This window comes from Eucyclogobius newberryi, unplaced genomic scaffold (assembly GCF_026437365.1).
Source record: "Eucyclogobius newberryi isolate DKJ021-1_F unplaced genomic scaffold, fEucNew1.0.hap1 SCAF_10, whole genome shotgun sequence".
In the NCBI taxonomy this organism is placed as follows: Eukaryota; Metazoa; Chordata; class Actinopteri; order Gobiiformes; family Gobiidae; genus Eucyclogobius; species Eucyclogobius newberryi.
In genome coordinates, this window is record NW_027315724.1 from 15,924,412 (window position 1) to 15,950,106 (window position 25,695).

Here is a 25,695-nt window from a genome sequence, read left to right on the forward strand (position 1 = left end):
TTGAACCAACATTTATGTGCAATTTCCCACTGGGAACGTGTTATTTACCATACTTGCCATAGCACATGAAGGCAGCATACGACATCCACGGCTAACTGAGTTCCGGGTTCAGGACCAATCAGTGTGTTTTCAAAAGAGGACGATGTGATTGGTTTGTTAAACTTTGAATCTGTCTGGCCGCGTCCCTGTACACGGTGAACGTTGAGTATATACGTGCACGTCGGTGGACAAAGGTTGTAAAGGTGGCTTGCAACTTTGCTGTTTTGCGTAAGTTTTTTTTTTTTAAATAATCGATAGTAATTGAAGCTCATTATCATCTCTCACTAACATTCTTACCGAACTACGCTGTTGACTGTAGCGCTAGTGGCTTCAACGCTCTCTGAGCCTGGTATTAACCATTGAGTTGTATCCATGGATCTACTATACTATTGTTTTATCGCTGATGTTAGGTCTCTGATCCTGACTTGATCCTAACGCCAAGAGCTTGTGAAGGGATGCATCGGTTGTTTAGTTGTTTATTGAGGCTTTCTTTTCTTTTTTCTGTGGTTTTTCAGGCTTTTGGGCAAAGAGCTCGAAATGAATTTGGGCGTCAGCGCTCTTCTTGGCTGGGTAAGTAAGACTACAATACAATATGTACATGTTTAACACCGTTTAAACAGGTCGACAATGTTATATTTAGGTCAAAGCTACAATACCCCCAGATGGTGAAGAAACTGACATAAATATTGAAGATTTACAAAATGGCGAGATCCTACTCCAACTTGTCTGTCTACTGTAAGTAAACCTGATCATATGTTCATCGTTTGCTAGAAAGACAAAAAACTTAACAAGTTAATGGTTCTTTTTTTCCTACAGTAAGAAGGTTTCCATCCCCTGTCAGAGCAATTGTGTTGATGATCGCTTCAAGATAATTTCAGATTTTGTAGAAAGTAAGTTGTTTTGTTTACCACAATCAAAGTTGTTGACTACTACATGTTAGATGACAAATTAATAAATTGATTTTTGTAGGTGGGTGTATCCCGATAATATTGTATGAACATCGTTATCAACAGAAATGTGATAAACCTTTTTTCACAGGAGATTGCAGATTTAATGCGCTAAATGGAACTCCAATTATATGGAAAGCTATTCGAGATGGCAGCAATGCAACAACTGAAATTGCAAAGGTAAATTGCAAATGTCTTCATCAGAAGAAACGGGACACTTGTTTTTATCCAAGTAAACACTTCTATTTCAGGTCCTTTTGGTGCTTGTATATCATGACATGATGAATGACCATTGTACATTGAGGACCCTTGATTGTAACGTAGAGGTAAGCCTAGTTTTCAAGTGTGTTTGATTTTGTATTTGTTATAAGACGATACAATAAATCTCTATGAATCCTTTTTTCAGGGTCAGATCGCAAGCTTAACTGCAACATATGTGACTGAGAGTGAAGGGAGTGTCTCTCTGAGGCCTGGACTCGATGCTTATTTGTCCAGACGTTGTAAGTCTTAATTTTTATTTTTTGCAAATCTTTGCAGGTTGAACTAACTGTTGATTTTCTTTTAGATTTGTCTGTACCATGTGACATTTTTGATAAATCATGCACCTCTTCAGTATCCACTGTATCATCTGTATATGATGAGGATGAATCCCCTCTTTTTGCTCGTTCTCAAAAAGTGCAATTTTTGGACTTGCAAAATGTAGCATCGCCTTCAGCCAGGTTTTTGTCAAGCTTTTGACACATTTTAAAACATAGCTGTACTTTTTCATACCTACGAATTCTTATATTTTCATACTTGCAGCTGTTCACCTATACAAGACATTATGAACACACCCATATTTCAGATGAGAAAAATGCAACGGCAATTAATACAGGACAGAGACTACAGGGATGGGTTGGAAAAGGAACTCTCAAACAAACTGACACTTTTGGCTCAAAGAGGTAAGCTAAACCAGTGGTTCTCAACCTGAGGGTCACAAAATAAGTTCAGTAGGTCCTCAGATTATATAGAGTATTATTATTATTATAATTATATTTATTTTTAATTTCAATGCAGTGGTATTAATGTAGATTATAATTTGTCTGGCTACCAAGTTTTGTTTCTAGGCCTATGCAAAGAAAGAACATCAGAAATAAGGCTACCCTATCAATTTGCCGGTAACCTATGTTGTGTATTTGTGGGTCACGAATGCCAAATATTGTCGTTATGGGGCTCACAAATGAAAAAGTTTGAGAACCACAGACTTAAACAACAACAAAAAATATTGCTAGTACACATTCTAACTGATTTTTATAATTTTAGAATCCCAAATAATTCAACTGCAGCATTGTTTGGATAAATTCAAGGAGGACCGAGGTACTGGTGAACAAATTGCAACAAAGCAAATTGATGAGCTGGAAAACAAGAATAACATGTAAGTTATTGCACCTAACTTACTGAATGGTTTACAGTGGCTGTAATTTGAAGGTTACATTATTTTTTTATTGCAATATTGACTATTAAGCCAGATCAATTGGTTTTGTGTGTTTAAGGTTGCAGTCACGCTTTAATGATGTACTAAAGCAGAATAAAGAACTCAAGGGTAATTCTTCCCTGATGGAGCGCAAAGTAGATGAATTATCTGAGGAAAATGGAGTGCTTTCTTCGCGGGTAACTTGTTTCTATGAGTTTTTTAAAGTTCAAAATGTTTCTTTGAAAAAAATGAATGTTTTGATTTCCTTTTTAGGTGAGGACTGTGTGCTCTCAGTTGGCCTTTTTTGAGGCAGAAGTTGGCAGGCTGACAGAGACCCAAACCTCTAATGAAGTGGAGTGGAGAAGCACTCTGAGCAATTTGCAATCAGAGCTTAATGAAGAAAGGGCACAAAAGGTAAGGAAAAGTTTTTTTGACTCTGTGGTCTAAGATGAAGTGGTAAATAATCGCCAATGTCCTGCATTTACAGGAACTTCTTACAGAACAAATTGAGATCCTTCATGGAAAGATATCCTGTTTAGAAGATAAAATTAGCAGATCCGCACAAGAAGAGGAAGGAGACAATATGTGGATTTCAGTGGAGGTAAGTGGATGAAACACAATTCATCCCCTCATTACATTTTAACTGGAATTTTTACTAATTGACCTTTCCTTACGATATTGATAGAAAGAATTACTGGACGACAAAATCTGCTTGTTAACCGATAAGTTGGAGAACACCACAAATTCTCTTCACAAAATTGAGGTGGAGGTTCAGGCCAAGACAAAGGAACTAAAAAACCGTGAGGAGGAAATATCTGGCCAGAAGACACTTTTAATTCAACAACAGAACCAAATGGATCAATTGATTGAATCCAAGAATGAAGCTGTAGAAAACCTCCAAAATGAGATGACAAATGTGAGAGAAGTTCTGCAAATGGAGATATGTACACTTAAACTTCGGCTGGAAGAAGCTGAGAAGCAGAAACATCAACAGACCACAAGGTTACATGCCCAAGTTGCATCGTGTACACAAAAAATAGAAAAACTCAAAGAAATCAAACAACAAAAGGAAGATCTTCTTCTTCAAACTGAGGAAAGAGTTAATAAACTTATGACTGAGCTGTATACTGCCAATAATCTTTTAGCTGACAAAGTTCAAGAAGTAACTGGCCTCACAGAAAAGGTAGTTCTATTAACTGAAATGCATCAACAATCCAAAGATGAACGTCTAGCCAAAGAAGAAATGTTTTCACGGTTGTTGCTGGAAAAATCTCAAGATGAGGCGGTTCTTCAAAATAACATCCAGTTATTAAAAGATCAGGTTAACGACCTTAAATCATCACTAAAACAAGCTGAAGAGGAACTGCAGGTGGGAAAAGAGCTCCTCACGAAAACATGTCAAGAAAACGGTGAGCGAATTGAGGGGTTCAATCATGATATTGAACTCTGTAAAGAGACAATTGAGACACTTAAAGAGGAAATTCATGTCAAAGATGAGCAAATAATTGAGGTTAAAAATGACCACAAAATACAGTCTGAACAGTTGAATCAGGAAATCGCTGCTCTTAAAAGTCAAACCAGAGAGTTGTGTGAATCTCTGAGTGAAGCCAAGCAACAGGTCCAGACATGGCAGACTGAATTGATGAAACTGAAAGAAGAAAGTTCTCACCAAAAGGGGCTTCTGCAACAAGCGTTGTCCTCTTCTGAGGAGATGGTAAACAACTTAAAAGCTGAAATTAAGACAAAAATTGAACAAATTGACATATTAGAAAACCAAAGCCTTGAGCAATTGGCACTCTTGAAAAAGGAATCAAGTGACTTGCAACAACAAGTGGAGTCTCTCAAATCTCAGCTAACAAAGGCAGAAGAGGATTTGGATTTAAAGGAAAATGACTTTGCCTTGAAGCAGCAGCAGGTAGAGGGACTGCGGACTAAGGTGTCTCAATTTGAAGATGAGATCAAGAGCCTACATGCCAACATCCAAACTAAGGAGGAAGAATTGCTCCATCTCAAGAAGGAGACTTCTACAGAGATGGAACACATAAAAGAAGAAAATCTCAAACGATCACAGGAGCTTGAAAAGCAAATCCAACATCTCAATTTGCAAGTGCAAAATTTGCAAGAGTCTCTGAACAGTTCAGCAGAACAGCTGAGTCTTAAAGAGGACACATTGGCCAGAAAGGAGATGGAGATTTCAAATGAAAAACAGGCCATTCAAAAACTCAAGACAATCTTTGATGGTGAGATAATTGCTCTTAGGCAACAACTACATGCTAATGAAGAACAGAAGGTTGCCATAAAGAATGATGCTGATCATCAATCAAACCTACAGCAAAAAGAGATGCAGTCCCTTAAGGACCAACTTGACAATATGGTCAAAGCATTGAGTAAAGCTGAAGAGACGGTTCAGACCAAGCTGCAAATGATTTCTGAACAAGAGATGGAAAGTGCTCAAGAGGAAAAATCGCTCCAGCAAAAAGTTTTAAACTCTCAGGTCATCATCAATAAGCTAGAGAGTGAGATTTGTGTAAAAGAACAGCAAATGCAGCAGTGTGTGGAGTCCTTCAAGGGTCAACTCGAAGAGTGTTCTCAGAAACTAGTGGCCAAAGAAGAAATGTTTTCACGGTTGTTGCTGGAAAAATCACAAGACGAGGAGGTTCTTCAAAATAACATCCAGTCATTAAAAGATCAGGTTAACGACCTTAAATCATCACTAAAACAAGCTGAAGAGGAACTGCAGGTGGGAAAAAAGCTCCTCACGAAAACATGTCAAGAAAACGGTGAGCGAATTGAGGGGTTCAATCATGATATTGAACTCTGTAAAGAGACAATTGAGACACTTAAAGAGGAAATTCAAGTCAAAGATGAGCAAATAATTGAAGTTAAAAATGACCACAAGATACAGTCTGAACAGTTGAATCAGGAAATCGCTGCTCTTAAAAGTCAAACCAGAGAGTTGTGTGAATCTCTGAGTGAAGCCAAGCAACAGGTCCAGACATGGCAGACTGAATTGATGAAACTGAAAGAAGAAAGTTCTCACCAAAAGGGGCTTCTGCAACAAGCGTTGTCCTCTTCTGAGGAGATGGTAAACAACTTAAAAGCTGAAATTAAGACAAAAATTGAACAAATTGACATATTAGAAAACCAAAGCCTTGAGCAATTGGCACTCTTGAAAAAGGAATCAAGTGACTTGCAACAACAAGTGGAGTCTCTCAAATCTCAGCTAACAAAGGCAGAAGAGGATTTGGATTTAAAGGAAAATGACTTTGCCTTGAAGCAGCAGCAGGTAGAGGGACTGCGGACTAAGGTGTCTCAATTTGAAGATGAGATCAAGAGCCTACATGCCAACATCCAAACTAAGGAGGAAGAATTGCTCCATCTCAAGAAGGAGACTTCTACAGAGATGGAACACGTAAAAGAAGAAAATCTCAAACGATCACAGGAGCTTGAAAAGCAAATCCAACATCTCAATTTGCAAGTGCAAAATTTGCAAGAGTCTCTGAACAGTTCAGCAGAACAGCTGAGTCTTAAAGAGGACACATTGGCCAGAAAGGAGATGGAGATTTCAAATGAAAAACAGGCCATTCAAAAGCTCAAGACAACATTTGATGGTGAGATAATTGCTCTTAGACAACAACTACATGCTAATGAAGAACAGAAGGTTGCCATAAAGAATGATGCTGATCATCAATCAAACCTACAGCAAAAAGAGATGCAGTCCCTTAAGGACCAACTTGACAATATGGTCAAAGCATTGAGTAAAGCTGAAGAGACGGTTCAGACCAAGCTGCAAATGATTTCTGAACAAGAGATGGAAAGTGCTCAAGAGGAAAAATCGCTCCAGCAAAAAGTTTTAAACTCTCAGGTCATCATCAATAAGCTAGAGAGTGAGATTTGTGTAAAAGAACAGCAAATGCAGCAGTGTGTGGAGTCCTTCAAGGGTCAACTCGAAGAGTGTTCTCAGAAACTAGTGGCCAAAGAGGAGCAGTTGCTTAAACTTCAGCTAGGGTCAGCTCAGCAAATTGATCACCTTAAGCAAGAACTTGTTTCTCTGAATGTAGAGCTGAAGCAGCACAGAGAAATGAACACCCATGTCCTCAGACAAAAAGAGGAAACACTTGAATCTACACAAAAGGAAAGAGACACTCTTATTAAAGAAAAGGAAACGCTTAATGCAAGAATACTTGACGCAGAGAAAGAACTGGAGGTCATGGTCTATGAAAACCAGAGACTTTCTCAAGCCAAGCAGGCGATAGAAAGTGAAAATGACTCCGCAGTAAAGCTTCAGACTAAACTGCAACAGGAGCTGCAAATGCTGAAACAAGACAAAGACTCTCTCCTTATAGAAAAGGAAAAAATGGAAGACATTGAGGTGGTGAAGAAAGACTTGCTTGAGCAGCTCTCTGCTAAATCCACTGCTGTGGAACATTATAAAGCTCAGGTTAGTGAGTAAACGTTGTATGACAAGTGGGTGTGTGCATGTGTGTTTTGCTCATTTATTTCTGTTGCAATAGATTGAAAAGGCAGTGGATCACTACAACAGTAAGAAGCAGCTTTTACAGAAAAGTGAAGAAGAGGTGGCCAACCTGAAACATTCCCTCGAGGTTCAGGAGCGGGAAGTTAAAACTGTTGCTATGGAAAACAACCTTCTACAAATGGAACTGGACAAAATCCAAAACAATGAAAAATTACTTCTGAACAAGGTTGCCAGTTTGGAAGCACAGGTATGTTCTTAAAGTACAGTCACCTTGGTATTAATAAGATGTAAGAGTTAATGTATTATCTGCTTAATTTCAGTTAAGCTTTGCAGACCAGACTCTCCGAGCACAAAGTAAATTCCAGAATGACTCAAAGGCATCAGAGCCTTCCAACTTGAAAGTTCCTGGTCAGAAATGTGGTATTAATACTAGAACAAAACTTCGAAGCATGAGTTCTGACAGCCTGGACCAGAGCTCTCTAGATGATTCACTGAACAACACAAGGTATTTCAGCAATTTCCAGCAAGTATCCATTTTAAACACTTTAATACATGGTGTTGACAATTGCTGTAAGCTTTACTTTATTCTTCACAGAAAATTATCTGCACCTGGTGAATCGAGCACACCGCTAGTTCGTAGTTCAGAGCGCCTAGCTGCCAAACGCCATGTACCTCTGGCTGAGTCTCTAGAGACGCTTTACTTCACACCCATCAACACAAGGCACAGGTAAGGCAGACCAAACCTCTCATCTTGTCTATTTAGATGTTGAAATGAAGGATACAATAATTCATTTTAACTTTATATACATTATGCAGGACCACTACAGACTCTAAACCAGAAGATTCTGCGAAGAGAGATTCAGCTTGGTCCATAAATAGGCGCAGGACCACACAGGTTATAAACATCACCATGACAAAGGTGGAGGAAATTCACAAGCACCTCTTAATTCTTATTTGTAATTCACATGGTTTAGCAGCATGCATTCAGTGATTTTTAAGGCTAAAATGTTGTCGTTTTTATTATAACGACTCTTTTAACTTTGTTTTCTGTCTGTAGAAAACTCCAGGCCGCAATGAAGCTGATGAAACATTCTACAGTTTGTCCTCCGCTCGCTCTCATCCAAACCTCTCCAGAGCCCAGGGCATCTCCACAGAACTGTTCACCACACCTAAAGTGGCTGATGCTGACCAGCTCATCGGCCTCCCAGGATACAGGCGCAGCACCATCCATTCACAGGGTAACTTGCTTATTTCAAAGTAATACATTTCCAAAGTTTCGACGTATGCAAGCCTGTTCCTTTTTGCGTTTTAGCTACAAGTACATTCTGTGTTGGAGCCGAAAATGAACCAGAAGGTGGACCTGAGGACTGGTTGAGAATTGCTGAGATTCAGGCGAGAAACAAGGCTTGCCTTCCCCATCTGAAGAGCAGCTATCCTGTGGAATTTGATGTGAGATTGACACTGCTTTAAATTCTACACCAACTAATTGATGTACTATTACTGTGTACGCTATATAGAATAAATATGGTTTTATAACAAAACTTTTAATGTCCCATTAGACTGTTCGCAATAGTGCTTTGATGTATACTGATGAAGAACTCCGCACTGGTGACCCCATTGAGACTATCCGGCGTGCGTCTGTGATGCCCGGGCAGCTGCAGGACTCTCTGACTTCTCATAGACTCTCTTACATGGGTCTGAGTGGTAATACCGCCACATCTCGGTCACGGCTCTCCTTAATGCCAGGCCAGGCCATTCCTCAAGCGGCCATCTCCACTCTCGGGAGCTCAAAAAGCAGCAAGCGGGCTCCATCTACACTGACCGTACATCCAACTTCACCGGAGGTAATGTTTACAACTATACACATTTGTAAATCTTTTGTATTTTACTCCAATCTATTTTTGTTGTCCTATTTTTAAAGAAAAAAATGAGAGCCAGCTGTTTCCCTCGCCCCCTTACTCCCAAAAATAAGAACGGTAGTGGTCCTGCGATCCCTCGCATCCAGACTACCTTGAGTCCAGTGAGTATGAATTTTAATGTTTGCCCGAAAATGTAATTTTGCCCCCGCTAATTGCATCTTTTTTATTTTCTGTAGGCGGATCGGAGACAATCAATGATGTTTACAATTGACAACACCCCTAAAAAAGACCCCAGAAAAGATATTCTAAAGAAAGGCTTAAGCAAACTACGAAGCTCTACTCGTAAATCGCCTGGCAAAAAATTTAAATCTCCTGCGCAGTCAGCTAGTCGCCGTGGCCAAGAGAATATCCCTGCAAGAAATTCCCGCACAGCTGTTGGAGGGGCCGGCAGACTGGGAAGTCAGAAATCTCCTCTAGTGGCAAATAAAGGACAGAGAAAGTCCCCACAAGTTTCCACTAGGACTGCAAAGTCTCCTGGGCTTACAACCAGCGCTCGCAAGGTACGTGTTTATTTGTTTCAACTCTACACCTCAGTCAGTGCATTATGTTTTCAAATGGCTAAAAGATCATTGGAATAAGACTACAACTGACTTTAATACATTTTCAGGAGTGTGTGCCTGTAAATAAGGACAATCTCGCTGTAAGTGTAAATTGTTGTGGGGATTTTGTGGATTCACGTTATGTTGTGTTCACGAGAAATTCAACAGCAATATTCGTCAACCCTCAAGTTTGATTTTGAGCCGAGATGCATCAAAATGCTATTGCGGAATTAGTTTTTAAACTGTCAGATTGCAGATTTATTGACCTGCGTTATGTTCAATATCTCCACATGAATATATCAGTAGAAACCACAAAGATGTGATTGTTGTAATCTTATGGTTTAAAGTTACTTCAGATGACATCAAGTTTATGTAGCCAATCCTTAGAATATAATGAAAAGGTTCAACATTTGCAGATCATAAGTTTAAATATTTATTTCAAAAACTGTGAATCTCCTAGAGCTCTAATCGACCCCAAATTCTAGAAGGTGAACACAACCTAACAAGGGTTCGGATTACATCACAGGGTGCATATGGTGGGGGTCCTCCATCTGCTCGTCTCCATAGGTGTTGAAACTTTGCCTAGATGTCCCACAGTATGATATAGAACCATCTATAACATAGTATTATATCCATTTGAACATAATTATTGGCTGCTCTAAAACTTGACAATATTTTGTTAATCCAAATTTGTTAGGGTTAGGGTTAACCCTAACCCGAGTTGAGGTCAAAGGATCAGACACTTGTAAAAGACTAAAATTACCCACAAAGTGCAGAAATGTTGCTTATATTTTGATATTTACAATGCATTATTTTTATTTTTTAATTAATGATTAAACAGATATTCAAATTGAACATCTTCAAAATAACATTTTGCATCATTATTGTGGCTATTTTAGTAGTTACACATTTTTATTCTCCTGCTGTTCTAGTACTCAGAGCAGTAATACTGGAATTCCCTCATTGTGGGACAGATACAGGTTCTCTAGTCATTTTATAATCTGCCCACCTAGCATTCTTGTAGGTGGTTCTGTCGTTGGAAGGACTGCATGTTTTGTTTTAATTTTGTGTGGATCTCCTCTGAAGATCTGACCAGCAACTTGGACTGGGGGTGTCCTCTACTTTCCCCATGGCAATGGACAAGTTAAATACTATACTGTGGAGCTTTCCAGGCAAAGCGATAACCTCTCCATACAAACAAGCAAATGGCTCACCCTCCGCTAGAAAAGTTATATATTTAATGGGTCTAATAGCAAAAGACACTGGTGCTGGTTTTAATTGGTTTAATACAGTAGATATACTGTATGTTGCATGTAATGGATGTTCGTTTTAAATGTGATAGTCTTTACTGGATTTTTCCTTTCCACAGATGATGAGCAGGATGAAGATGTGATGCAGTTGGACTCATCTGTGTTAAGCCATCAAAGACTGCACAAGACAACATTTTTATCAAATCACTAAAGCTTTATTTGAAACGTATAGTAGCTACAGCTACTAAGCTGCATTTCTACATTTCAATTGGGCCGGTTTTGATCTTTTTTTTTATATTTTTCAATTATGAAACAAAAATATTTGTCAACTTTTTTATGCCACTACACATTTTAATGTAATCAACTTGATTTTTTTTTTTAAGTTGCTATGTATCTATGTAATATATTTGTATGTTTGTGAATTAAAATCTTCTATTTGCTTTATCCTGAGTATTTTTAATTTTTTGTTTGAACTTACAAAATTTACAAATACGAAACTGAGTTAAATTTACAATTTAAGTGGTTAACCCTCAAAATTACAAAACGCTGAAATATTTTTGTAGCGCCTGCTTTAACAGCTACTTTTATTTTGAAAGGTAACATCCGGGGGCTGGACTTCTGCTCCGAAACCGAAAGTTCCAAAGTGTCTTTGTGTTCAGTTTTGGCTAAGAACGAGGAGAAATCACATTTTACGCAAATGCCTGTCGAAAACCATTCTTTTATACATAGTTTTTCATGAATAACATCTACTGAATGCACTGAAAGAATGGAGCCGAACGCGGAAATGTACGGGTTTGTAATACTAGCATTGCCTATGAAGAGCTTAAATACTATATCAGCAGAAATGGGCAATAGCCTGTCTTTAAATACAGTCCACATATTCCTTCTTGTGGAATTAAATATCAAACTACCTTGTTGTAGTCTACTGCCAAATGGGGAAGATCCACTTATCCTGACTCTTCCCATTTCTATTATAGTTCCTGAACAATTCACTATCGATTGTCCATTACAGTGTTGGAATGTCACTAGATAAAACGGCAGTTTTACAATTTTGTGCAGATATTTGGATGAGGAGGAGGAGAGGAAGAAACGACAAAGACCACCCTCAAGTTATGGTTCAATGAAAAGTGACAGTTCTGACATAATGGAGGACACTCCTGCTTCAGAGACAAATGAAGATGACCAAGAGGAGGATGAATGTGATCAAGAAGTGTCTGGAGTTTTTAATCTCCCTGCTCCTGTTCTACCCGGGGAAGCAGGGTAAGAAACATAGACCCATACGTCACATTTTGCCATATTGTTTTTAGTTTTCCTCAGTACGACTTTTGTTCTGACTTTGAAGGGTGCAGATGAATCGTCCAATTTCTCCAGAGACAGAGTACACTATGACCACCATGCAGACCAAACCGCCTGGAGCTCTCGTCATTGAAGCCAGGTAGACAACAGAGAGATCGCTATTTTCGATGTCTGTCTATGGCACATTTTACTGTCCTAACCATGATTACATTGTTGTTGCTATTGTTGTTTTTTATTTGACCCTGTTAACAGTTTAGATGATCACAGTTCTGTATAATTATAATTAAGGATGGGACACAAGATCTTGCAAGTGTAAATGACCCCAACATTTTCACATGTTTACATTTGGCCTGAAGTTACACCTTTTGAGGGCTGTAGTTAGAATAAGTTCAGTGACAGCAAGAAAATGAACAATAAATACAAATTTGTGATGCCCAAATGGTGAACCAAACCGCATAATTTGCTAATTTTGAATGATCTCGTGTCTCTTACCATCCCTATTCATAATAGTCTTTTAACCTGCCTTTAAAAAACAGTTGAGAACCACAGCTCTGGATTGTGTTTTCATTTTTTTTTTAATGAATCCTCATTTTTGGCTACTTTGAAATTTAAGATAACTGTATTTTATTATCTGCATGTATTTGTGATGTAAGTTCAGTTTCAGTAATTCACATATGATTGTGTTCTACTAGCGAGTCGGATATAGAGGAGCCTTTTGACTATGATGAAGAGGCCGACGAAGGCTATTTAATAAACTCACCTGAACCTCCAGAGCTAATTGATCCAGTGGACGAACAGCCAATGGATCTCCATGGCCAGCCGGGCAGATTGCACCCTGAACAGGATCTGCCTCATGTGTTTAAGGTTTGTCTTATCTTAAAACATAGTGACCCGGTTCTAAAAATGAAAACATTAAAGATAAAAACTGTCTTTTCTCCCGCAGAATATACAGCAAGCTTTGACAGATATTAGCAAAGACGAGTTTTACAAGTTTAAGCTGAACTTTCACCAACGACAGTCTGGTTTTACTATTCAAGAAATGTTTGAGGGTGATTTACTCGATTTCGTGGACAGGATTATAGAGAAGTTTGGTGAGTCAGCTAATTAAAAAATGAATAAATCAGATAAGGATACAATTACAATAATAACAATTTACTTCTTTGCTAATGTTTCACACCATCAGGCCCGGACTGCGCTCTTTCAAATACAATAGGTACCCTTGATACCATCTCCAAGAACAAAGAAGCAAACGAACTGCGAGTTAATTGCAAAAAAGGTAAGAAAACGTGATATTTTTCTTTGAATCAAAAGCCTAAAATTAAAGCTAAACATGTTGTATTATTTTTCCCCTTCAAGCACTGATTCGTTCTAGTTTGAAGCAAGATATAATTAGAAAATACGAGTACATCTTTGAGGGGATACCGCAACCAGGAAAACGCAATCTTCTGGACGATGTCTATGTCGAGCCGGAGATTGTCCATTATGCCTGTGGAGGTGTTGGCCCTTCTCATGAGCTCAGATTTCCCCTTCAGTCACAGATCCAAACTCAAAATACAGACACTTTGGTTAGCCTGAACAATCTGTTTCGAATACAAAAGCCTGATGGGAAGCCTGTACGCACTCTACTGACTTCGGGAATCGCAGGCATCGGCATGACTGTGTCTGTTGGGAAATATTGTTATGACTGGGCAGAACATCGCGCAAATAAGGTGACTTTTGAAATATTAAAACTCTCCAAATACCCAAGATAATATGAGGATGTATATATGTTTGTGTAATGTTATTTCTTATTTTCTTTAGGATATGCAATACGTGATCACACTACCATTTAGTTCTTTGTGGATTCTGAGAAACAGAAATCTTTCTGGTTCAAATGACATGTCCATCATGGATGTTATAGAATATCATCATTCTTTGTGCAAAACCAAGAAATATCTAGATGATGAGGACTGCAAGTTTCTCATCATAATGGACTCATTTGACTGTTACAAAACTGCACTGGACTGGAAGGTGGGCATCTTTCAGCTGCCATAAAGGACTAACTTATGCAGCTGACTTCTATTTAAGTACAACTTTTAATGCTTGTTAAATGTGAATGTTGATTTATTTTTCCCCCTAGAACTCTCCCATCATAAAAGTTAACCACACTCCTGCCAAAATGGATGATTTGATTGTAAATCTCATCAGGGGAACTCTACTCCCAAATGCACAAGTGTGGATCTTAGGTCGACAGGCTGCGGTCTCACAGATTCCATCAGAATTTATAGATGCGTTCACTGAAATTCATGGATTTAAGTATGTAATGACAATTCTGTGTCAGATATGACTATGGCAATTCTTACTTCTTATTCATTTGTATCCTCCAGTGACGAGATGAAAGACAACTACTTGACCAAGCGCTTCAGAAGTGCAGAAACAGGAGCTAAAATTGTGGATCATTATAAACGACTGCAGGCACTACGCGATCTAACCCGGCAGCCGTTCATCTGCTGGATGGTGGCCAAAATCTTTGGTCATCACTTAGAAAACAAAGACGACTACGGGAAATATCCCCCCAAACTGACCCCTTTCTATGTGAACACCTTAGTCATCCAAACCAACCGCAGACTGCAGTTCTACTACGATAAGTCTGAAATGAGCCTGGTGAGGGTCTTTACCTGTGTTCACAAAGATACACATGGTTTTCATTTTCCCTGGTAATCAATTGTGTTTCTAAAATTCCCACATTCATACTAATTTCCCCACGTAGAAATGGTCCAATGAGGACAGGCAGATGTTGAGAGACCTGGGGAAGATGGCTTTGAAGATGTTGGAGCAGAACTCTGGTGTGTTTGCTGAGCAGCAGATGAAAGAGCACAGCCTGGATGTTACAGACATCACTGTCTTTTCTGGCCTGTGCACCGAGCTGCAGCCAACATCCTCAGGAAAGCGAAGGTTCTGTTTTATACATCCAACTGTTCAGGTACGAAGTCTTTCTACAGTGTTATTATTTTCATTTTTTAACATCGACTATCTAAAAGTCAATTATTTTTCCAGGGGTTCTTGGCTGCTTTGTATGTCTTCACCCTGTTTTTTGTGGAGTCCAAAAACATTCTGCAACATAATCAAGGTGTCCATCAGGGGTCACCTAATCAGCGATGCACTTCAGCAGCAGATGTGCTATGGTGTGCTATAGAGCGCACATTCAGCTCACCACTGGGCCAGTATGACATGTTTTTGAGATTCCTGTGTGGGTTACTTTCTCCTGACAACAACAAACTGCTTAGTGGCAAACTTTACAACCGCAATAATGACACGATGAATGGCCATGATCAGGTGAGGGCATTGCTAGAGAGAACGATGCAAACTTGTCCACAAGATAGGGTGGAGAACATAAAAGAATGTCTCAGAGAACTGACCCAGCTGGACGATTAGTTATTGGCGAACAAAAGTAAATGTCTTAAATTCACTTGTTGACATACCGAATAGTATGTATCCGTTACTCTGTTTGCGTGTCATTGTGGCTGTGTGGCTGTTTTGGGGGATTAATGTTTTTAATTGAACTTTACTGTTTGTTCCTAAATGCATGCAAATACACCCGAACAGCCCGATTTAGCACAATTCCTTTGTTAACAAAAGACAATGAACATACATTATACTTCATACCCAGGAGTTACAAAACATATGATTTAGTTAAAATATTCTTGATATTCATCAAGTCATTTTGAATACGTCACCTCCTTTGCAGTGCACTTGGAACACAGTAGAGGGAGCAAGTTGATCAATAGCCGCACGTGCATTTATAGTTGGAATTAATGCTCAGAATTAACTGTGTTTACATTTTTATTCAGTGTGGATGAATTTATATATGAATTTTGGCTATGGATTAAATTTACCGGTATATTAATTACGTTGTGTCTTGTCTTTAAAACACTATTAAAATATATTTATTTTTTAAATCTCTTGTAAATAGTCAACATTTTTATGCACATTTTTCTGTATAAGTTTGTATTTCATTAAAGCATATTACTAAACATACATTCTGTGGCAGCACAACTTCACCTTAACGTACCGGATAGCTGACAGTTCCAGCATTTGCATCTTGACGACAGTAGTTAGGTTTACATGTTTCTCCTCGTGTCCTCTGGTTTCCTGCATCAAACCTAAACATGTACAATAGGTCAAGCCTCCAGCTAAGGTCCCAAGCCAAGCTCCAGATCGGGCGATGAGTCCAGGCAGGTTTCCCCTGCACCAAGGGGTTTAAGAATGGGCCAAATGCAGAGAATTAATTTTCCTCATAATAAATGACGTTTTTACTCCTTATGTCTTTCATTCCTTTATTCTTTATTCATTTGCAGAATTTGGTATTTATTGCTCCTCTAGTGCTCATGTTTTTGTATAAATTTGGTAGTTTTTGTTCGATTATGCGAGTATGTTCAAAAGAATGGTAGAAATACTCACAGCTTTACTTCACAATGATCAGACAGGATGTAGAACAGAACATAAGACGAGCCTTGCACACACATCATATACAAAAACAACAAAACAAAGCTGTAATAATGAGTTTGGATGCTGAGAAAGTTTTTGCTGAATACATTTCACGTGTACAATTTAATATAATATATTGAAATATTGGAGCTATTTACAATAGCTCAACATCAAGAATTAAATTCAATGGTCACCTGACTGACCCACTGACTCTAAAAGAGGGGTGAAACAGGGCAATCAAAAACAAATCATTGTGTTACTATTCATGGGAGGGAACATAATTGATCATAATTGTTCTTTTATTTTTCACCAAACCAGAGACTTCCATACTTAATGTGAGGCATTTCCTTCATAGTATTTGTCCAATGTCATGGATACAACCTGAATGTGTATTTATTTTAAACATTTTCAAAACAAAGATAAGCATTAAACAAAAAAATCCAACGAGACAGAGAGTAACAAATTGGGTAAAATAAGAATTTCCGAAAAAAAAGTATCCAAAGAAAAGGCACACAAGGTCCAAAAAACCCAAACATTTAGTCCATTTGTCCATTATATTGTCAATTTGTCCATTATATTGTGCTTTTCTTTCTCATTCGTCCAGGAGTGTTCCATTGTAGAAAAAGATTCATCAAGGATCAACTCACACATTCACTCACACATTCACACACACATTCACACACCGTTGTACGCAGAAACTGGGGGTGAGGCAGGTTAATTGTCTTGCCCAAGGACATCTGAGTAGTCACCTGAGGCAGCTGGAATCGTGCCGCCAACCTGTGGGTCAGCGGATCTGTCCGCTCTGCCAGGACGTTCATGTCGAGAGCGGAATTCGAACCGCCGACCTTAGGATCAAAAGACAAGCACTCTGCCACTCAAACTTCTGCTGATATGAAGATGACACAAGTGACTCTGGCCACAAGATGAGACCAAATTCCACTGACTTTAACAGGAATGTGGAATAGTCCAAACCAACAGTTACTACTTGATGTGATTGTGCTTTAATGTTAAGCTTTTTGTTCATTTTTTCTTCTTTTATTATTTTTGGCTCGAGCCATTCCATGGAATGGAATGCGACGAGTCTTTGTTCTTGCCTGCTTTCTTCTTATTATTATTAATATTCTTTCATGGTCATTTTTGCCACAACTCTGGCATTTTTGACCCCCTGAACATTAAGATAAGATAAGATAAGATAATCCTTTATTGTCCACACATGGGGAAATTTCATTGATACAACGCAGTAGATACAGAGGAAAAGGACAGATCATTGATGAATGTCACACATGGGGACATAGACGCGATCGGCTCGGCCCGAACTCCAATAAAATGGAGGTTGCGAGAACAGTGGCGACTAGTTCAAAAAAGAAAAAACATGAAACTCTTTTAATCTTTGGCCCAGGCACATGAGACTTGGGACAGTGATAGAGCCTTTGACGAGTAAAACACACCTGGCAGCATCGCTCTATGATAAACAGGAAGTCAGCCATGTTGAATCAAAGTGGGCCGCCACAAAGTGACTTTTTTTTTTCATAATCGTACTTGTCGTAGGTTTTTCGTCCGATCAAGCTCAAAACAACACTTTTTGCATCTAAAGACATTGAAATTTAATGAATTTTTTTTAAAATGCTGATATTCTTTACGGTCTCCGCTCCGTGTAAGACGCCCTCAAAAAAAGGTTTAATTTCCTGTTTTTTCAAAGACAAGGACGCCTAATGGAATTGATCTACGGAGCTCATATTTCACTCACTAATGCGTTTTTATGGTCTGATTGGAAATAATTAATACCATGTAATACATTTACTCTATAGCGCCCCCTACTCATTGTGTGAAAAACTCAACATTTGTCTGATTTGTTTGAAAAAAACTGCATTGCAGATATTGTATATTTTCACAATTGGCCAGCAGGGGCGCAATTAATGCCTTCACTTCCTCGTCCTCTTTTATTTTGATGGAACATTTCCTCTCGTGCTGTGGTCTTAGCATTAGCGTTGGCATCAGCATTAGCTATAGGTCTCTGTTGCTAGGTGACGGGGGTACAGGGAGGAGGGGGTTTAAAGAATAAAGAATAAAGTATTAAGAATAAAGTATAAAGAATAAAGTCTAAGAGAATGCAGTATTGGGGCAATCGCGATCAAAGGACCAGGTTGGCCTTGTGGTTTCGGAATAATGGGCGGGAGTTCAATCTGCGGAACGTTCTTGCGATCCAGTCACAGGGTTTGTGTTAGGCTGTGGTTGCTTACTTATACAACACAGTGTTGGGTAAACGTTTATAGATGTTGTTGTTGTTGTTGTTGTTGTTGTTGTTTTATGGCGGTTGACATCCGAGTGTTGCATTACCGCCAGACTTTATTCCTTAGACTTTGTCGTAGTCCTGTTGTTGTTGTTGTTGTTGTTGTTTTATGGCGGTTGGCATCCGAGTTGTTGCATTACCGCCAGACTTTATTGTTGTGTTGTTGTTGTTGTTGTTGTTGTTTTATGGCGGTTGACATCCGAGTGTTGCATTACCGCCAGACTTTATTCCTTAGACTTTGTCGTAGTCCTAAAAGTTCTTCTTCCAGTGCCTTGTTGTGTCAGAGACCAACCGGCTTTATTCCAGGGAGACTCTTCTTCACCTTCCTCGCCCTCTTTGACGTTCGGCGCTTTGGAAGTACAAACCCCATGAGGTCATGGGACGTCTTTGTTGTTTTACAAAGCCCATGAGGTCACGGGACGTCTTTGTCGTTTTATCCTTTAGAAGTCCTTCCTCCATCACTTTGGCGCTTCTAGGCCCATGAAGTCAAAGCGCGCCAGAAGTTCTTCTTCCAGTGCCTTGACTTCCAGTGCTTTGTCCTCAGACTCTGTCGTAGTCCGTAAAAGTACTCCTTCCATTGCTTTGGTGTTACAAAGCCCATGAGGTCATGATTTGTCTTTGTGACTAGAATAGTTGTTGTTGTTTCAGAGACCAACCGTCTGCCGGTAATGCAACGCTCGGATGTCAAAGCACCGAACGTCAAAGAGGGCGAGGAAGGTGAAGAAGAGTCTCCCTGGAATAAAGCCGGTTGGTCTCTGACACAACAACTATTCTAGTCACAAAAACACATCATGACCTCATGGGCTTTGTAACGCCAAAGCAATGGGAGGAGTACTTTTACGGACTACGACAGAGTCTGAGGACTACGAAACGTCTGAGGAATAAAGTCTGGCGGTAATGCAACACTCGGATGCCAACCGCCATAAAACAACAACAACAACAACTCGGATGTCAACCGCCATAAAACAACAACAACAACAACAAGAAACAACTGTGAGGAGACCTTGCTCAACACCCGGTCTGGAGAGACGGGAGATGGCGGAGGAGAGTGGATCGGGGATGGAAGACGTTCTGGACGGCGTGGAGGAGCAGCCTTTTCTGCCTGCACGTGCCCGGAAACGTAAAAAGTCCCTTAGCTCGTCAGAAGGTTCTGGGAATGAGCAGCAGGATGAGGCTGAAGCTATTGATATCCGGGGTGAGAGCAGAGACTGTAAGGTGATCATAAAGCTTGCACAGGATAGTGCATCCTTTAAGGAGTGGAATTCAGTGGCATTGTCAAAGAGCCTAACTGTAGCTGTGGGAGTGATCAAGAGTGCGAGTGTCCTTAGAGATGGCTCGCTGCTGGTCGTGTGCAAGGACGCGGCTCAGCAACGGAAGGCGATTGGAACTAAACGTCTGGGTGGAAAGGACATTCTTGTGTCTAATGCTGAAAGAAACACGGTCAGAGGAGTTATCGTCGGTGTCCCTACGGCGACGTCTGTGGATGAAGTTAAGGAGAATTTGACGGGAGTTACGGTGGTGGACGCTAGGCGTTTGAAGGTGACCCGGTTTGAGGTAAGATGTGACAGCTTGTCGGTAATGGTAACACTTGAAGGGAGGTGCCTGCCTAGTAAGGTGTTCATTGGGTTCATGTGCTATAGCGTCAGGCCATATGTTCCGCCGCCCCTGCGTTGCTTTAAGTGCCAGCGCTTTGGGCATATTGCAGCGGTCTGTAGAGGGAGGCAAAGGTGTGGTAAATGTGCAGGAGATCATGAGTGTGGGAAGTGTGACGTGGGTGCAAAACTGAAGTGCTGTAACTGTGGGGAAGAACATAGCTCTGCCTACGGGGGATGCAGGTTTAGCAAAAGAGCTGCTGAGGTGCAGAAAATAAAGGTCTCTCAAGGTATATCCTATGCAGATGCAGTCAAGAAAGTTTCAAGTAACGAGTTTAGAGTAAATACAGAGAGAGGAGCCAGCGCTGCTCCCAGCCAGGGCGAAATGAGAAAGGCCAGCGTGGCTCCCAAGAAGTGTGAAGGTTTCAAGAGTGGAGGTCCCAAGTGTGCAGGTTCCAGAATTAATGAGAATACCCTGGTTGTGGATAGAGAGGATTTTGTACTCTTTATGGTGGATGTTGTAAACTGTGCTGCTCAGACTCAAAGCAGAACTGAAAGGATCAGGATCATTGCTAAAGCTGCAGGGAGATTCCTTGGAACAAAGGAGCTTGATTGGGCAGATATAGAAAACAGGCTAAAGGCGCTAAATGGGAGTCGGAGTGATGGGGGTCTGCTTGTGGGGAGTCAGAGTGATCAGAGTGACGAGATGGGGGTGGGGGTGGTCTCCTGTCCTCGCCCAGTCTCGTAGACGCACGGCTACCAAGCGGCGACATCAGTGGACATATTAAAGCCTATAGAATGAAGCCTGAAGAATAAAGCTGTACGGTGGAAGCACCGAACGTCAAAGAAGGAGAGGAAGATGAAGAAGGGTCTCCCTGGAATAAAGCCGGTTGTTGTTGTTGTTGTTGTTGTTGTTGTTGTTTTATGGCGGTTGACATCCGAGTGTTGCATTACCGCCAGACTTTATTCCTTAGACTTTGTCGTAGTCCAGTGCCTCGTAGTCCTCAGACTCTGTCGTAGTCCGTAAAAGTGCTCCTTCCATTGCTTTGGTGTTACAAAGCCCATGAGGTCATGATATGTCTTTGTGACTAGAATAGTTGTTGTTGTTTCAGAGACCAACCGGCTTTATTCCAGGGAGACTCCTCTTCATCTTCCTCTCCCTCCCTGACGCTCGTTGCTTCCACCGTACAGCTTTATTCTTCAGGCTTCATTCTATAGGCTTTAATATGTCCACTGATGTCGCCGCTTGGTAGCCGTGCGTCTACGAGACTGGGCGAGGACAGGAGACCACCCCCACCCCCATCTCGTCACTCTGATCACTCTGACTCCCCACAAGCAGACCCCCATCACTCCGACTCCCATTTAGCACCTTTAGCCTGTTTTCTATATCTGCCCAATCAAGCTCCTTTGTTCCAAGGAATCTCCCTGCAGCTTTAGCAATGATCCTGATCCTTTCAGTTCTGCTTTGAGTCTGAGCAGCACAGTTTACAACATCCACCATAAAAAGTACAAAATCCTCTCTATCCACAACCAGGGTATTGTCATTAATTCTGGAACCTGCACACTTGGGACCTCCACTCTTGAAACCTTCACACTTCTTGGGAGCCACGCTGGCCTTTCTCATTTCGCCCTGGCTGGGAGCAGCGCTGGCTCCTCTCTCTGTATTTTCTCTGAACTCGTTACTTGAAACTTTCTTGACTGCATCTGCATAGGATATACCTTGAGAGACCTTTATTTTCTGCACCTCAGCAGCTCTTTTGCTAAACCTGCATCCCCCGTAGGCAGAGCTATGTTCTTCCCCACAGTTACAGCACTTCAGTTTTGCACCCACGTCACACTTCCCATACTCATGATCTTCTGCACATTTACCACACCTTTGCCTCCCTCTACAGACCGCTGCAATATGCCCAAAGCGCTGGCACTTAAAGCAACGCAGGGGCGGCGGAACATATGGCCTGACGCTATAGCACATGTACCCAATGAACACCTTACTAGGCAGGCACCTCCCTTCAAGTGTTACCATTACCGACAAGCTGTCACATCTTACCCCAAACCGGGTCACCTTCAAGCGCCTAGCGTCCACCACCGTAACTCCCGTCAAATTCTCCTTAACTTCATCCACAGACGTCGCCGTAGGGACACCGACGATAACTCCTCTGACCGTGTTTCTTTCAGCATTAGACACAAGAATGTCCTTTCCACCCAGACGTTTAGTTCCAATCGCCTTCCGTTGCTGAGCCGCGTCCTTGCACACGACCAGCAGCGAGCCATCTCTAAGGACACTCGCACTCTTGATCACTCCCACAGCTACAGTTAGGCTCTTTGACAATGCCACTGAATTCCACTCCTTAAAGGATGCACTATCCTGTGCAAGCTTTATGATCACCTTACAGTCTCTGCTCTCACCCCGGACATCAATAGCTTCAGCCTCATCCTGCTGCTCATTCCCAGAACCCTCGGACGAGCTAAGGGACTTTTTACGTTTCCGGGCACGTGCAGGCAGAAAAGGCTGCTCCTCCACGCCGTCCAGAACGTCTTCCATCCCCGATCCACTCTCCTCCGCCATCTCCCGCCTCTCCAGACCGGGTGTTGAGCAAGGTCTCCAAGTGTTAGACTTTGGTTGGTCTCTGAAACAACAACAACTATTCTAGTCACAAAGACATATCATGACCTCATGGGCTTTGTAACACCAAAGCAATGGAAGGAGTACTTTTACGGACTACGACAGAGTCTGAGGACTACGACAAAGTCTGAGGAATAAAGTCTGGCGGTAATGCAACACTTGGATGCCAACCGCCATAAAACAACAACAACAACAACTACGACAGAGTCTGAGGACTACGAAACGTCTGAGGAATAAAGTCTGGCAGGAATGCAACACTCGGATGCCAACCGCCATAAAACAACAACAACAACAACAACAACATCCTTTATTGTCCCACATGGGGAAATTTCATTGGTGCAACGCAGGAAGATACAGAGGCAGATACAGAAGAAAAGAACAGATCACTTATAGGAAGTCTGAAAAACAGATATCCTATAAACAAAAACTCCCATAGACAAATAAATAAATACATAAATACCATTGCACATGAATCACAACAGTAATTACACATATGACGGAACTGCACATGGTTAGGTCAGTATTGCGAGTGTTCAGGACTAACAGTGTTTGTTATAAAGTCTGACAGCAGCAGGAAGGAAAGACATACGAAACCTCTCCCTCCGACAGCGAGGGTGGATCAGTCTCTCACTGAAGCTGCTCTCCAGAGCGGACAGAGTGTCCTGCAGGGAGTGACACTCATGGTCCAGCATAGATGTGAATCTAGCCAGGACCCTTCTGTCCCCCACCTCCTGCACCGAGTCCAGAGCGCAGCCCAGGACGGAGCTGGACTTCTTGATGACTTTGTCCAGTCTCTTCCTCTCCCTCTCTGTGATGCTGCTGCTCCAGCAGGCCACACCATACAGGAGGGCTGATACCACCACAGAGTCGTAGAAGGTCTTCAGGAGTGGCCCTGTCACTCCAAAAGACCTGAGTCTCCTCAGGAGGTAGAGCCGACTCTGGCTCTTCCTGTACAGTGCGTCTGTGTTATGAGTCCAGTCCAGTTTGTGGTTCAGATGAACACCCAGGTACTTGTATGAGTCCACACTCTCAATGTCCCGTCCCTGGATGTTCACTGGTGAGGGGGCAGTGGGGTGGCGTCTGCGGAAATCCACAACCATCTCCTTGGTCTTCCCCGCGTTGATGAGGAGGTGGTTCCGCTGACACCAGTCCACAAGTTCTGCGCCAGTCCTCTGTACTCCGCATCATCGTCGTCCGTGATGAGTCCGATGACGGCAGAGTCGTCAGAGAACTTCTGCAGGACACAGCTGTCTGTGTCGTGTCTGAGGTCTGCAGTGTAAAGGGTGAAGAGAAAGGGCGTGAGGACAGTGCCCTGGGGCGCCCCCACTCTGCAGGTCCGAGTGTCAGACACACAGTTCCGGGCTCTCACAAACTGGGGTCGGTCTGTGAGGTAGTCCAGGATCCACTCTGCCAGGTCATACTCCACACCAGCCGTCTCCAGCTTGTCCCTCAGGAGCAGCGGCTGGATGGTGTTGAAGGCGCTGGAAAGATCGAAGAACAGAATCCTCACAGAGCTGCCAGGCTTTTCCAGGTGAGAGAGAGAGCGGTGCAGCAGGGAGATGACGGCGTCCTCCACTCCGATGCCGATGATATGCAAACTGCAGTGGGTCCATGACTGAGCTCACGGTGGAGCGGAGGTGATCCAGGACCAGCCGCTCCAGTGTCTTCATCAGGTGGGACGTGAGAGCCACTGGCCTGAAGCTGTTGAAGTCTTTGGCGCGCAGTATCTTGGGCACAGGTACCAGACAGGAGGTCTTCCAGACCTGTGGTACCACCCTCAGCTTCAGGCTCATGTTGAAGACATGCTCCACAACTCCACACAGTTCATCTGCGCAGGACTTAAGGAGCCTGGGGCTGATGCCGTCAGGTCCTGCTGCCTTCCTCACTTTAATCCTCTTCAGCTCACTCCTCACCTGTGCTGCTGTGACAGTCAGTGGTTGGCAGGGGGACCGTGTGCTGGGGGGATGGGTGAGTCCAGGCGAAGTGGGGAGCTGATGGTCCGGGGCAGAGAAGCGAAGAGGAACAGATGCAGGGCATTGTCCAGCTGTGGAAGAGGGAGCAAGAGGGGCGGGTGACCGATAAAATCTCAAGAAGTGAGCATTTAAATCATTCACCCACTGTAGATCCCCCTCTGTCTGGGCAGGGGGGATTTTGAAGCCCGAGATGGTTTTCAGGCTTCTCCACACTCCCTGAATGTTCTTTTGCTGCAGCTGCTCCTCCATCCTCCTCTTGTAGCCGGCCTTAGCCTGCCTGATCTCCCTCCTCAGATCCTTCTGCACAGTCCTCAGCTCCTCCTTGTTCCCTGACCTGAAGGCTCTCTTCTTCTCCTTCAGCAGAGCCTTCAGTTCACGGTTAATCCATGGCTTGTTGTTTGGAAAACACTGCACCGTCCGGGAGGGAACCGTGTTCTCAAAACAGAAGTTGATGTAGTCCGTGATGCACTCTGTGATGGTGTCCTTCCCATGTGGGCCATAGAGCTCAGTCCAGACAGTGGTGCTGAAGCAGACCCTCAGAGCCTCCTTGCTCTCAGCAGACCACATCCTCACCTCACGGGACACTACAGGCAGCCTGCGCACGATGGGTTCATACACAGGCCTCAGATGTTGTGGTCCGAGCTGCCCAGGGGAGGGAGGGGGGAAGAGGAATAAGCCTCTTTGGTGTTGGCAAAAAACAAGTCCAATGTTCTATTGTTTCTGGTGGGACAGGTAACATACTGGGTGTATGTTGGTAGAACAGAAGAGGGAGAAGCGTGGTTAAAGTCACCCGAGACGAGGAAGAGAGCCTGTGGGTGCTGTGTTTGCAG

General features: G+C 42.1%; 2 protein-coding genes across 4 annotated transcripts; both read left to right on the forward strand.

The window, feature by feature from the left end:
- Nucleotides 1–549: 549 nt before the first annotated feature.
- On the forward strand, nt 550–10,815 carry numa1 (nuclear mitotic apparatus protein 1). 3 transcript variants are annotated; one of them, XM_072461825.1, is made up of 24 exons: nt 550–609; nt 680–774; nt 856–929; nt 1,078–1,166; nt 1,238–1,312; nt 1,393–1,486; nt 1,552–1,705; nt 1,788–1,927; nt 2,289–2,400; nt 2,519–2,636; nt 2,713–2,853; nt 2,927–3,040; nt 3,125–6,880; nt 6,954–7,163; nt 7,237–7,421; nt 7,512–7,643; nt 7,733–7,835; nt 7,974–8,154; nt 8,229–8,365; nt 8,476–8,760; nt 8,838–8,936; nt 9,012–9,335; nt 9,443–9,473; nt 10,742–10,815. In XM_072461825.1, exons 1-24 carry the CDS (start codon nt 577–579, stop codon nt 10,765–10,767), a joined length of 6,708 nt encoding a protein of 2,235 aa, XP_072317926.1. In that variant the 5' UTR covers nt 550–576; the 3' UTR covers nt 10,768–10,815. The 3 variants fall into 3 exon arrangements, with proteins under 3 accessions (XP_072317926.1, XP_072317927.1, XP_072317929.1); XM_072461826.1 differs by having other exon boundaries at nt 7,733–7,811; XM_072461828.1 differs by lacking the exon at nt 9,443–9,473 and having other exon boundaries at nt 10,744–10,815.
- Nucleotides 10,816–11,266: 451 nt separating this feature from the next.
- On the forward strand, nt 11,267–15,706 carry nlrc3l (NLR family, CARD domain containing 3-like). Its single transcript, XM_072461829.1, has 12 exons — nt 11,267–11,416; nt 11,684–11,884; nt 11,967–12,059; nt 12,613–12,784; nt 12,864–13,011; nt 13,104–13,196; nt 13,277–13,629; nt 13,721–13,930; nt 14,040–14,215; nt 14,287–14,563; nt 14,670–14,882; nt 14,957–15,706. Exons 1-12 carry the CDS (start codon nt 11,391–11,393, stop codon nt 15,332–15,334), a joined length of 2,340 nt encoding a protein of 779 aa, XP_072317930.1. The 5' UTR covers nt 11,267–11,390; the 3' UTR covers nt 15,335–15,706.
- Nucleotides 15,707–25,695: the final 9,989 nt, after the last annotated feature.

Bases quoted from the DNA above. Each gene is read 5' to 3' on its own strand.
- numa1 (XM_072461825.1), top strand. From the start codon at position 577: ATGAATTTGGGCGTCAGCGCTCTTCTTGGCTGG. The intron at 610-679 runs GTAAGTAAGACT...TGTTATATTTAG, and splicing joins TCAGCGCTCTTCTTGGCTGG to GTCAAAGCTACAATACCCCC. The intron at 1,167-1,237 runs GTAAATTGCAAA...CTTCTATTTCAG, and splicing joins CAACAACTGAAATTGCAAAG to GTCCTTTTGGTGCTTGTATA.
- nlrc3l (XM_072461829.1), top strand. From the start codon at position 11,391: ATGGAGCCGAACGCGGAAATGTACGG. The intron at 12,060-12,612 runs GTAGACAACAGA...GTGTTCTACTAG, and splicing joins GCTCTCGTCATTGAAGCCAG to CGAGTCGGATATAGAGGAGC. The intron at 13,197-13,276 runs GTAAGAAAACGT...TTCCCCTTCAAG, and splicing joins GCGAGTTAATTGCAAAAAAG to CACTGATTCGTTCTAGTTTG.